The sequence below is a fragment of the Diadema setosum genome, chromosome 7, assembly GCF_964275005.1.
Source record: "Diadema setosum chromosome 7, eeDiaSeto1, whole genome shotgun sequence".
In the NCBI taxonomy this organism is placed as follows: Eukaryota; Metazoa; Echinodermata; class Echinoidea; order Diadematoida; family Diadematidae; genus Diadema; species Diadema setosum.
The window spans coordinates 23,504,717-23,519,274 of NC_092691.1; the positions used below are offsets into that span (position 1 = coordinate 23,504,717).

General features: G+C 39.2%; 1 protein-coding gene across 1 annotated transcript in view; it reads left to right on the forward strand.

The window, feature by feature from the left end:
• The window catches only part of LOC140231122 (uncharacterized), a 91,352-nt gene extending 76,794 nt beyond the window's left edge, over window positions 1-14,558 (forward strand). Inside the window, exon 3 of the mRNA XM_072311274.1 lies at window positions 14,397-14,558. Coding sequence (XP_072167375.1) covers window positions 14,397-14,558 — 162 coding nt within the window. The remainder of the gene's footprint in view (window positions 1-14,396) is intronic.

The following is a 14,558-nucleotide window of genomic DNA, read 5'->3' on the forward strand; positions in this document are numbered from 1 at the left end:
ATAGAATGATATTTCAATTGTTATCATTATCATCATTATCAATGTTATCATTGTACTGTTCACTAACACCATTTAAAAAGGGGCGTCTGTCTTTCTGAATGATTCATACATAAACATTCATGGAAAAAAAATTGGCCAAATTACTAATTTCAGTAGTTGTCAGATTTGATAAAAAAATCACAGATCGCAATTTTCAATTGCTACGAGAAGTGAACTCTTTTGTTCATTGTATGCTTTATGGACATGTTCCATTTATGCTGCTGTGTTTAATGACATCAAGCATAGAATATAACCAGAGAAAGTGCCAACGAAATACTAAGCGTCCAGTATGGTAGCCTGCAATTCGGTATAATGTTCTACACTACATGTCTGCCACGTTTGAAAACAACACGGAGGAATGTGCCGTGAAATGATGCTATTAATCCCAGGAATCGTCTGGGATGGGTTTCCGGCAACATGCATGCGAAAACTAGATTGACTGCATAGAGGAAGAGGCACAAAATGAGGGGGCCAAAATAGCTCAGGGCAGAAGAAGCTAGGGCAAGTGGCCAGGGGTGAAAAAAGGAGGAGGAGGAGGAGGAGAAAGAGGTTGGGATGGGGGAGGCAAGGCAGAGAAGTAGGTTTTGGAAGAGGAGGAGAACGCACGGTGTAAACAACTTTCAGTTTTGATGGAGGGAAGGGGGGTTGAGCTGAGAGAAAGAAAAGAATTAATGCTGAGCAACAGCATTCCAGGCAGAATCTAGAATAAGCCCGTTCCCATGACTCCAACCTCAACCTTTGCACCTCATGACATTTTGCCGTGATATGGAGGTTAGCTAGCTAGGTATGTATGCAGTTATTTGCATGAGGCACAAACACCATTTCTGGTGGTGAATGCTCATACACTATTACAGTGTTACCTCCATCTTAGTCTAAATCCAGACCCAATTTCTGTATTGTTATATTATTGTGTCATATCCCTCCTTCCTCCATCCCTCCAAATCAAAAAGATATAGTTTCTGTGGAGCTGGCCTGCTACAAAACTAGTGTGCCATAGGAAGTCGTCATTTGTTCCGTGACTGATTAAGGCAGAGTAAGAAAGAATTAATACTGCAATATTTTGAATGATTGTGCAGGGATTCTCGTTTCGTTTGCCATTATTTTTAATGCTGTGGAAACAACCAATGCCAGCCAGATTTCTAGTAGAGAATAAAGATAGAATGCATTTGAAGGTCAGTGTATATGTGACGCACCAGTGATTAGAGGAACATAATATGGTCTTTAAACACAGATTAAGGTCAGAATCCATTGCAACAATATATAAAATCTAGTACATTTAGTTGATTCATCCAGAAGTCTGCATCACATTCAATGCCAGTGAGAGAGGAATATCAGGGAATAATTTTCAAACTCAAATTTGATTTTTTTAGCAATTTCAGCTGATGAAAAATATCTTCAATGATATCCTGTACACTTCTATGTAAGAAAACTGCTACACAAAAGTTAGTTTGTGTAGCAGTGGTGTAACAATGCATAGCAAATTGCATTGCGATACCGGGAAAATTATTCCCTGAATATGAATGTGAGGACTCATTTATGCTGAAATGGACAAAGACTACGCAGCTTGCAGAGTGAATGTGTTGTCTGGATTTATCTTTGTAGAAATCTGTGCGTTCGTCCTCCCTTCAACCCCCCCCCCCCACACTCACATTAACAAATGTTTCTTTTGCCTTGAAAGACTAGGGGTTTTTTGTTGGGGGGGGGGGGGTGGAGGGACAGGGGAATGGGGTTCACCTTGACTGTTTCCGTGGCAATGTCACCTCCCAAGATCCCTGAATGGGGATTACATAGATGCTCCCCTTTAGACTTGGGGGCCATGATGTTCCTGATTCACATGGCCCTGTTTGCTAGCTATCAAGTTTCTCCCTTTCCAATGTCTGGGGGGGGGGGGGGGGAAGCTGCCCTGTCTGTTGTGAAGGTATTCTGCGAAGATTTCCTCAAGTTCCAACTTTTCAGACCTTGTGTCATGTTTATGGTGGATCCTTGCCTTTCTTTCCTACTCTGATTACCTGGAGTTCCCAAGCCATCCTCACATCTATAGTAATTAAATGTGCACCATGAACTTGTTCCAAAGATCGATATAGGTTCTAGATCTTGATGGAGACGCATTGATTATCCTTTACTTAAACAGCTGCACACTCTTACTGCGTGCCTCATAACGCTATTGAGTGTGCCTCTGGTATATTTCAAAGTTCAAAGTTTAAGGTAGCGCAGTACTTGTTTAAGGTGGAGATAAACTGTACTAGTAAGTTATTCACTAGTAAGTTGTTTGGAGAAATGTGTTTAAATCTTTTGTAGCTCTTACATGTGTTCTTGTTACTCAGAGCGAAATGTGTCTACTTTTACTAGTTCACTGTACCTCAGTTGTCACAGTGACTGCATGCTAGAGTATATGCTGATTAAAAGATGTATGATATTCTCTATTGCATACTAGTATCCATTACAAATGTTGAAGGTGCAAACTTTTGTTTAAAAAAAAACCCAATGTAATTTCACGTACCATTCTTAGATTTGTATGTCAGAACTGTTATCTTTACTGGTGGCTTGCACATACCAGTAGTCAGTTTTCCAAACACCATGTCCTATCTAGTCACAGTTCAGCCCAGGTCAAACCATTAGCATCCCATGCTCTGCTCTGCCGGACGCAACAATCACAAACAAGCTGAAGCGCCAAACTGTGCACAATATCCTGATAGTTGTGGAGAGGTATAACCTTTGTTCCAAAATTGCCTCTAAGGCGGGCTTGGCGTTTAGGGAGAGAGAGAGGGGAAGAGAAAGAGAGACAGAGAGAGAGGACCACAAAGCTGTTGATACGAGCACAATTATAGCAATGGATTTAGGAACAAGAAAACAACACTAAAAAGGCAGAATGGATGTCTTTGATGAGGAAGTAATAGCTCGTGATAGTGTAGTCAAGACTTTATGGTTGTACAACGTCTTAGGGATAGAAAGAGAGAGAAAAAGAGGAAAGAATTCCGGATTGACAAGAATAAGGATTTGTGGTCTGTAGGCAAACTGTATTCCTTTCACTGCGGTTGGCTCAGTGTTCACGGCTTTAAAGTGAGATCGTGCCTCTTGAAGAGAAAAGAAAACAAAGATTTGCTACTTTGCTGTTTTAGTATGATTGTCTGGCCCTTATTTCTCATCACACTAATATGTGTAGGCTGGGGAAAACCGCAGAGGGGGCAGAGAGATCGCTATGCCATTGTCGGATTCCAAGCTGGACCCCTTGTCCCAAATGACATGTAGAATTGTCTCTCTCGCGTCCTTTTGTATTCATCTCGGACTGATATTTTTATGACTGCAGTACACACAGGCTGTAAACAAAGAGATATTAACGGTATCACCTGCAGCTGATTTGTTTATAAGTGTCAGAAGAAATACAGGAAGATGTAGAAGGTAATCTAATGAGCATTTACACTCTGCATTTACCCCCGCCCACCTGTCTACACTCAAAGACAGCGGGGAGTTGTGCATGGCAATTACATGTACAAAAAAAAGCCTGAATATTCTGTTTTTGTTTTTATTTTTTCTTGCGCATGCACTTATCTTGCCAAAACACAGGAAAGTTTCTGGTGTTTCTGGCAGTGTGACTGGTATATTTAACCAAAAAAAAAAATGTTTTTCCCTTTTTTTGGCACTGTTAATGTCCCAAATGAATGCTGTAGGCTGCTGTAGGCTGCAAACAAAGGACTTTGACACTGGCCTGCGACAGTCAGTATGTTGTGAGTGTCTGACACTATCACTTGCAATAGTTAATATGTTGAGAATGTCAGTAAAAAGGGGGATGTGGGAGAAGGAATTCTTTGTGGATTTTTATGTATTTATTTCTTATTTTATTAGTGGAAAAATGAGCAAAGAAAATGGGATTCCATCGGAATTCTTATTTTGAGTGGAAGTACCATATTTTCTTGGGAGGTATCTTCTTGTACCTGAATTTGTCGGGTGAAAGGGTTCCCCCAACCACCAATTACAGCTTGCCACATGCACTGCCATTATTGAGTCACTTCAGACCTCAGCAGCAGTGGCCACATGTTGCAGCTAAAAACAGAAAACAATGTTGGCCCGTCAGCTGTGTGGCATTCAGTCCTCTTCAGCGATGGGTGTCCCTGCTGCACTCACTCACTGTATACATATATATGCATAGATGGGACTAAGGGTCGGCTTAACCTGTAAAAAGCAACTTTTCCGCATTTATTCACAATGATACAATTTATCTTTTGTGGCTTCAGTGGCAAAATGGTCTGTAAAATGTAGATTTTAAATTTTGGCTCTTATTTACCAAAAACCACATGAGCCATAGTAGCCTGTACCTGTGCACTTCTCTTTTTGCGTATAGATCATGTACGAGTAGATATTACTTTGATTGCTTCAAATGCGCTACGGTATACTTCACAATTAAAACCCAAACAAAGTATACACATGCAGCTCCATCTTGGGTGCTGTGTGAGTGTACATATCTTCCTGTGCATGTGAAAGCCATTTATTCTGGCTGGAATTGTTTCAAAAAGTCCCCGGGGCAATTGCATGATGGAGTTTTCTCATTCCATTTTCTTTCTTCCTTTATCTTATTGAGGGGGAGGAGACGGATTCACTTACCTGCATTCCAAATAAACTTTCCTCTTCAGTAGGTTTACTTACCCATTAGATTTTTTGTTGTTGTTGTTAGTGGTATGTGTGTGTACATGTATCACCTTCTGATAATGATTCTCATTCAGGCGCTCAATGCTACTGTAATTAAGTGATCAGCGTCCATGTATCATGCTGCCTGGTGCAGCTCAATGCTATTGATTTTCTCTTAAATGCATTTCCTAGCTGCCTACCAGAGAGACTGGCCTCAATCCGCTGTTGCCCGCGATCAAAAGCAGGCGATGTCACAAGTGGATTCACATGAAGTCCTCCAAGAGTTTGGGAGGCCTCTTTTGTTTGACCTGGCTTCACAGGGCCTTCTTGGGGTACACATTGCATTACGTGTCTGTGATCCTCATAGATGTCATCCGCGGCTGTGTAGTCTAAAATATCAGACTTCAGTGTATGATGAATGAAGTTTGTTACGTCTCCCAGAGCACTGTGTTTAGTATTAAACTGTATGTCCACCTCTACAGATGATGTGCATTGATTCAGCATACGACATTGATGGTCATGGTATTTAGTATTTGTCATGGAATTATTCACATTCAATTAATGTGGATAAAGACCACACAGATTGTATTACCATAGGTCCATACTTCACGAGTTGATTTTACTATAACATGCATTTCCCATAGGCACCTGATTGAGTATACTTGGGACTAGCCTTCAATGGGTTTAGAGTAACCATCCTATGATGACATGTTTTTTATGGGTGCTGTTCGTTATTCCGAAGGTTCGCTATTCCGAAGGGTTGTTATTCCGAAGGGTCGTTGATCCGAAACACGCAAATTCCCTATACCTAGAGGTTCGTTACTCCGAAAATGAAAAAGGGTTCGTTAATCCGAAAATTTGTGGCGATATTCCGAAGGTTCGTTATTCCTAAGATTGGTTAATCCGAAAATGAAATTCGGAACAATGAACCTTCGGAATAATGAATCTTAGGAATAAAGAGCCTTCGGAATAACGAACCTTCGGAATAACGAGCTGTAACCGTTTTTATCAATGCGAGAGGGTGAGCCCATAGTCTCAGCAGCTATTGGTATATGAAAGATATCTTTGTTTTTATTTATTCATTTTCTCGGGGGGGGGGGGGGGGAGGGGGAGATCCACACACATTGTACATAATAGGAAACATATGATGCGCTCGGGCTCCAGTATGGTACGTATCAAGTTACATTTTGTACCATACCTTATACCCGATGCACAATGTGTAACATGCTTGTGTATAGGACTACTCGCAGGAACAATGTGAACAAGTTTAGTCCAGTTGCATTCCTGCTCTTTGTTGTTCTGGCAACTTGATAACTACTTTTTCTGCATCTATGATAATCTGAAAGTGGTGCAACTCGGATCATTACAAGATCCAGTCACTTTGAAAAGTTGAAGGTAATCAGAAGTCCAGACAGAAAATTAGCAATTTGGATACAACTCAGCAGTGAGAGATTTTTCTCCTTTCTTTTTTTGTATTTAATGTTTACTCCTGAAAAGTCATAACCCATTGTGCAATAAAAGGCAGAGTAAAAATTTCTGTACACTACAGTTTTGAATATCGGTTGGAACTCCACTTGCCCAATCACACAATTGGGCAAATGTTCCTACACTCAAGTGATAAGTTCCTATTTGATGATTAGCCGAAGGTAGAACCATCCGTTGTCGGATTTACTGTCGCGATCAATGGTCCATAATGATATGTCTGTACATCTTGTCTAGTCTTATAGCACAGTTTGGACAAATAAATCTTCGATGTGAGACTAATTTGATCCAGTCATAAGCTCTTTCTAACATATCACCTTGCCTGTGCAAATCCCTTGGAAGGACACAACTGGACAAATGCGGTATTTGCATTGTCTTGTCACAGCGATGGTCAGTGAGCACAAACCGAATGGAGATGTGTGAAAAATCACCCTGGACAGTGTCATCTTTCTTTGTAGTCGTAGTGACTGCCTTCGTTTTCATGCAGAACGTGATGCCGTTCTGAGTTGAAGATGTCATCAGCCAGTTCTATGGGGAAAGACATTCAGCTACCAGTAAGCATAAACAAACGGAAAACTAGGTACTGTCATCGTGCCCTCTTTACCAATCAAATCTGGTAAGTCTGTTGTTATCCATCCTTTCCGTGGAAAACGTGCATTGTCCCCCTTTGTGTCTTTGAAAGTTTCTTGACTCACGTGAGTGAATGTTTTGAAGGATGCATTCCAACAGTGATCAAGGAAGCAAGCGATCATGATATCCGCTGGCAGTAGTTTCTTGGAATTTTGCGCCCCACCTCCCTTAGAGTAGTCTTATTCCCACGAACACAAAATACCAGGATGACAATCTGTCACCAAGATTTGAGATAGTTGAGAATTGAATATGTGTTAATTCAATCAGTGTAGAGTTTCAGAGAAGTTTCAAAAGTGTGTGATGTTTCAGAGAGAGAAAGTTTCTGTGTGATATTTTTGATATGCTAGGGCTGTGTCAGATGAAAGAATGAAATCTAGCAGGGGATTTCACTCCCAGAGGAACTGCTGTCTGGAGTGAACTCTGTGAAACCAAATAAGGGGAAGTTTCTTTGACGATGTACAACTGTGAAGAAAGATTCGACGATTGAAACACACACCAGCAAGTCTTTGGCATGTCATTTTATGAAGACCTCAAAGCCGCTGTCTTGATTTTGTCATCGTGGCATCGCTTTTTATGGAAAGTCTTTATTCATTTGGAAAGCCCCCAAAAGACTTCAATCATGCTTCTTTGTGTATCTTTAGAGTGGACTCGACTTCCCATGACGGATCTTTGACATGCCTATTGTGGAGGTTTGGAGAAACTGGTAATGTCATAAGGAAATGGGATATTGGTGAACTTTGATGCATCAAAGAGAGTATTATTCAAGCAATGTCGCAAGTTCTGCCATGACAACAAGTCTTTTTAGGTGTGCATGGAGCAGCATGCATAGTTGCCACTAAATGCTAGATGATCTGCCAACCTTTGAGATGGTTGCCACTTCCTGGACTTTCACACAGTTTTCTCAAATTTTTCACTGATGATCAGTCATTTGTTTCACTGCATGTCTAGAGTTTGTCTATCTGTCCTCTGAGAAGCATTTTCCATGAACCCATTCCATACTAAATTGTGAAATTCCCATCGACTTAATACATAGGCCACCAGTTTCCCGTATGGAATGGGTTAATAAGCGTCACATCAGTGAATCTTTGCAAGGAACATATTCCAGGTCAGATCGAGATGGGGAAACCGGTGCAGTTTGCCCTGCGACTGTTGAGAGATTTTGGGCTGTCAAATCATATTCATGATCTGAATATGGGCTGTATGATGCAGATGCCACACATCAGAAAATAATTTCACCACTCAATCTCTCTCAAATTATGCCATGTTGGTGGTTAGATGGCATTTCCACTCACCAGAGTATTTTTGGCCATTTCATGTGATTTTTCTATTTATTCATGTTTGTTTGTGTACAGTTTGACGCCTGACTTTTCTTAGGATGAGGGATATCGATTTCTCTAAAAAGATGCTATTTCTTTGCTTGTCTCCCATTTTTTTTTTTTTTTAATGTGTTTCGCTTTCAGGAGAGGCAGTCATTATATTCCAGCATAATTTACATGCTGTATGTTTTATGATTTGTTTATGTTAAGGTTTTTGACAGTAGAGTGTCGGCGTTTAAAATGGTCATGGTGTGATAGATACAGTCATACATGAAATGTTCAGCATGATGTGATCGGAATGTTATGCAGTGTATTGACAATGCTTAGTAAATAGCAATGGAATGTCATATTGGAGTAACATGTGTTGAAGTGGATATCATATGCCATTTTATTATTGCTGTTGTGCCTCAGCCATTTTATCCTCACACACAGTTTTTTTTTCCCCAAGCTGTTTGTGTTGTTTATGAATGAGAGGTACATGTTGTATATCTCCAGAAAATCTGGAATATTATTAGCATTATTAAAAAGAAATGTTCATCTACAAGGGTTTCTACACTAGGAGTTAGAGCAAGAGAATCACTGTTCAAAACTGAAGATAAGAATATTCGTATTGCAGAAGAGTTTTTCCTGATGTTTAGTATTAGAAATTATAATGTTGAGGACTCATGAAATATCTTGGATCGTTATTCAACAATTTGTGTCATTATGATGGCCCTCCAATCATTTATACATACTGTGGAGGAAAAAGCATTGGCACGTGATACATTCATAAATTGCAAGGATCAGCATGGGATGTGATATCGGTAGTGACAGCCGTACGTCATGTGAGAGTGCATACTAATTCACCCTCTCAAAGTGCTGTGTGACAATCACATGTCTGGTTACATCAAGTTGTGATAAAAACCAAATGACTGTAGGCCTATATACAGGTTCCGTTGTAATGATCGTTTTAACACTTAAATTGTAGTCACTGAAAGTTGGTAGGTATTCAAGCATGGTCTTACAAGGCCAAAAGATCATTATCATTTATGTGCGCATTTTTAGTTTCCTATCTACAAGAAATGATACGGAGAGAAAATGTAGACCCAGGAGTCATTCTGTGTGTGTAAGATCAAGAACGTTCAAGCATTTTTTCGTACGATTCTATGTGCAGTGAGAATTTCTTGAGAATGACGGCCATAGCTACACGTAAAGAAAGTCTGGATGTGTTATTCATGTTAGAAATGCACGGGCAATCCTATGCCATGGATGTAGGCCTAATCATATAACAGAAAACCAAAGTCACCACCATTTCATCTAATTGTCGTGCAAAGGTTTGATACTGTTTGTGGCATAATGCCAATCGAAACCCGGATATGCGCGCCAACAGAATCATGCGATAGGGTGTGTCAGCTTTTTCCCAGGTACGCAGATAAAAATTATCATGGCCCCTAAAAGCTCTTTCTACTCTAGAAAAGACAGAGCACTGGCCAACCACTGATGGGATAATTGTCCATGGGATGTTTTCTGCCAACTTTTGCTTTCCCTCCCATCACGATCAGCTCTGCTGGAACTACTTCACCACCATTGTATTCATCCTCTGACATTCCCTCCGCAAATTAAATGCCAGTTTATTATATTTCCTTGTTGGCAGGCACTTTGCTGTCAGGAATAAACAAAAGCGCACGTTAGCATCTGCGTGATAACATCGCTTGTGCATCGCTTTGTCATACTTTTTTTTTTTCTTTAAATCTTGCTAAGCAGCAACTAAACATATTTCTCATCTCGAAAATATTTTCATGATGGGAACATCTTGTACTGTGATGCGTAAGTGTGTATAATGATGCCACAGTGATGTCACAGTTTATAGTACAAACATGAGAAATGATGAAATGTGTCTGCTTCATCTCAATATGAGACTCGTAGTTCATATTTCAACTTTCTCTTTCATATTTCAATATGATGGTTTATTTTCACAAAGTAGAGTGCTCCTGGCCTTGTAAAAAAGAAGATAATGAAATTTTGTCCGTTATGTCCTCTTTTTCAAGTAGTGCAAATACGATACTTGCTCCATGCAACCTCGTATATCATAGTTTTTGTGATTAGTATTTTACACTGAGTACATAGTGAAAAGAAACACTGTCCACTGGTGTCAATGATGTTATGAATGTAAATTACCAAGATAGTTTCATGAAGAAATAAAAAATGATCAAAAAATGGGATGGAACAGATGCTATTTGTCTGTTACACAAATAGAGGACTTGTCAACACTACCTTTCCAGAGAAGTCAAACATGTTGCTTAGTTATTTCCACCTTCATGTTTTGGCTTTTGAAAGCAAAAAGGAAACCGAACAATAATTCCAGAGTTCTCCTTCACAATTGTGGCTTACTCTTCCCTCAGTCTCTTGCTCTATCAAACAATGACAAGATGCTTGGGTGTATGAACGTTACAACGCATCCAGCTATTACTGCAATACAAGTTGCTGTACTAGGTTCCCCCCCCCCCCCACTTCTCTCCTGTAGTTCAGTCGTACTCCGTCCCACAAAAGTCAGATCTGAACACCTGTGTCAACAAATTCTGACGCCACTTCACTCTGTCAAGTTTCAATTCCATAAAACGTGATTATAATCTTCCTCTTCCTTTTCCATTTGTTAAAGACCTGAGTTGTAATTGGATACACTATACTTGTGTTAATTACTGGAATTATTTTTTTTTTTTAAGAGAAATTGTGCTGAAACCTTTTTTACATGGTCATTTCTAACAGATACTGTACAGTTAATTCAGTCCTGGTGATGAACATAAACATGACCACTGTTAGAGCACTGTTTTGTCTTTTGGTTACTTTTTTTTTCACAAATAGCAAGTAGACCAAGAGCTACTAACACAGATTTGCATATGTGGGGCATGCAGTGGTGGCTATTCATGTCAGCATGGTATAGCCAAAATTGTGGCCCCCATACTTCTGCGATTTATATTCTATTCATGCATGTGTAATGGTAAATATTTCCTTATGATTACAGTTTAAAGAGCGGTGTGAACTTGTATTTTCTGGTCTCCCATATATCTTGTACTCAGACTTTAAGTCTGTTTTCTTTGAAGGTGTCCTGGTACAGGAATTCCTGTGACTGCATCATGAAACAGCAGCAACAGGAAACTATTGTGTTTGTTGAGTACCGTATGTGTAATAGAAGAACATTTGTGCCCCTACCATTCAAATGTTCTTCCTTCTCAATGGGAACAGAAAAGCAAGTATTGTTTTAAGAATAGACACTTTATTGGTATAAAAACTATTTCTTCTGTATTGTATGCATTGTTACCAGTGTGTTTGCATATATGCAGTTGGCTCTCTTTATTTTGTTTTTCTTTCTTTTTTTCATTGTTAGTGATACCATCACTTTTACCCTGGCCCACAATATCCATGAATTTTGTGGTAAGAAAATATAAGATGAGTCCATAATATTTGCAGTTTCCAGTTTTGATATTAAATATGTGTAATTTAATGTCAATGTGATGATTACAATCAATTATCAAATCATTCACTGAAGTACCAATTCGATGAATGAAAAATGTGTTCATCCTGTAAATTTCATATATTGTGTACCTGGAGCTATCATATTTTGTGTATGTATCCAGTGCTAGATTTGATATGTCATGTGATTGATATGAGATTTTAGTTTTGTTACAGGGTGGTGACAATTAATGGATATTTCACACACTATTCACAAACAGGTTGCATTTAAAGATATCGTAAACAAAGTTTCATTAATTAAAAAGATCAGAATTGGTTTTAAGAAATGAAAAAAAGAGAAAAATCCATTCAGGAGAATTTTTGTAAATGTAGAATTTAATAACTCACCAAGAAAAATTGCCAAACTGTGATAAGTTTCCCCTTCCCCACTGTTCAGCATATATTGTTAACACAAACAATAATGGTGGTGCCGTTGTTTTTCAGCACATATAATACAAGTAATTATTCTCTGCTATGTTTAAGTTTCAATTAGAACAGGCAGAACACAAGCGACAAATAACTCCCGGCCTTGGGATTTCAGGCTGGGGTATTCATGCACGGCATTTGGATAATGGATTTGTGTGGGCCGTGACAATGATATATCAAGTTAATTTTATTCGTGTGTGTGTGTTGTTTTGTTGTTTTGTTAGTGGGTGTGCATGGGTGTGTGTTATGCTAAAGCCGTCGCTTATGTTGCGCGTGAGAAATGAGCTGGAAAAGAATTGTAGCTTGCCACAGCCAAAATGGGTAGTACATTGACCTCCCACAGGGGTTATGACTCCCCTTGGTTACACTGGATATATTATAGCTTAATAATTCTGTCTTTTGATATTATTCATATGTAAACCCATTGAATGCACAGTGTCATGCAGTTACCTGGGAAAGTATATCTTACCCCCTAATACCTTGGTGTGTAGATGGTTTCAGTCAAATCTTTTGTCACTTACAGAAAAAAAAAAAAAAAATCATGACATTCATCGTAGTACAAATTTCCCTTGGTCAACATCATTTTCTATTTGTCAAAGACCTGCCAATCAAACTATAGTAGCAACTTAACACACACCTATGCATCATATTATTATGATTAAAATACAGAACTTGATATGTGAAGAACTATTTTACTGTGTGAAAATTTGCACACATTTTTGTGATGTGATGCAAGTATTGAAGGGAAACTAAACATTGTCAATATGTATGTGTTTTTCAGTTTGTCATGTCTACATGAATTCATTTTACCACTAGAAGTCAGGGCAAATTGGTGATGTCAGTCGACAAAATACAATATCCAAATTGCTCTACAAAAATTGCATGGCTCAACAGCGACAGCGTGCCATAGTACTTTTGACTGTATGTCACATGATTAGCAATTGACCAATCAGATAGCTAGAATCATTTTAGGTGTTGTATAGTAGATGACGATGATGATAATGACCTGTATGGTGGCTTTAAGTCAGTGGGAATATGTTATAAGACCCATTTGGCAGAGACCTCCCTGTTCAATGGCAGGAATCATTTATGGGCACAGAAGCTTCCTCCTGGCCTTGTAGTTAGCCTTTCACGGCAGTGTTTTCGTTCGTGAGGGCAACCGAATTCATCTCAGCCCCAATATCCCATGTTTATTGAACAAACAGCCGCACTGTGTGCATGTTGCAACAACAGGAGTGATGATTTGGGTCCGTGCCAGGATTATCGCTTTTAAAGGTGTTATGGTCATGTTCCCAGTGTGTCCAAGGAGATACAGTTTGACATTCTTAGGAAGAAGGATATTTGGGTTCCTGAAATCTGCATTTAAAATCAGGCAGGGGAAAAAACAACCCAGACATGAGTTGAAATGAGAATACTGTTTAAGTAATGTTATCAAGGACATCTATGGTAGTGACCCTCACTATCCAAACTTTTACTTATAATGTGGGGGGGGGGGGGGGAAGAGAAGGAGAACCTGGGAAAGGATAGGTATTGGCAATCATGAAATCACATAGAACTCATTTAATGTGACATGGAAGCTACCTTTAGGCAGAAAACAGACACAGTACAGCATTCATTCTGCTGTGGTCTAGTGTAACATTTATGTGATGACCTGTGCTCCCTATTGCTGGGGTAATGGGAACAGCACCTCTCATTTCTCACCTGTGGTACTTTTGAGCCAGAACTTGATACAAGCCATTTCAGTTCCAAATTCCACCCATGGATGAAGTGTTGTCAGAAATGTGAGGGATTTGATAAACCGAAGAGCTACATTGAAAGTAGCCTGCCAAACTCCATTTGTGATGAATTGAATGACATGTACGTGTTGTAATATTGTTCTTTTTTGTGATTGACAGTTATCAAGGTTCTTTTTTTCCACAATTTTGACATTTTAGAATAGTTTGGTGTTCCTTTTACATATGGTTTTATATATCTTTTGTTTGTTCACTTGCCCTTTTTTTTTGTATGCTTGGTTTTACCTTTCATTCTTCTCTCTCCATTTGGGCATCTCCTGAAACTGTGTTATCTCCAGCTTGCCAAAAACAAAGCAACAATAAATGAACAAAACTAAGAGATTATCTGTGAATGATTTGTGATGACTTTGAGAAATGTCTCGCATTTGCAATTCCCAATAAGGATGTCAATACTGAAAGGTACCTTTGGTGTAAAGGGGAGGTTTATTTTCCACCATATATTTCAGACGAATTCTTTGTCTTTATTTTGTTTTCTCTCATGATATAGGATATAGGCCTATCAGACATATGTTGGTTCGCGATCGTCAGAGGCAAGAGTGAATACAGAGATGGGAAATCTTTGTCTAAATTGAAATTGTATGTCCGCCAACGCTCCCAGGGTCACCCAGTCCTGGAGGTTGGTCACATGATCCATTGCATCCCAAAAATCCAGTTTGTGGCTTGGGAGGAGACTGATAATGTAATGTATCCAGTCAGCATCTACCCTATGATCCAGGAGGAAGATGCAGTTATTGTCTTTGCTGTAACGCAAAATATATGA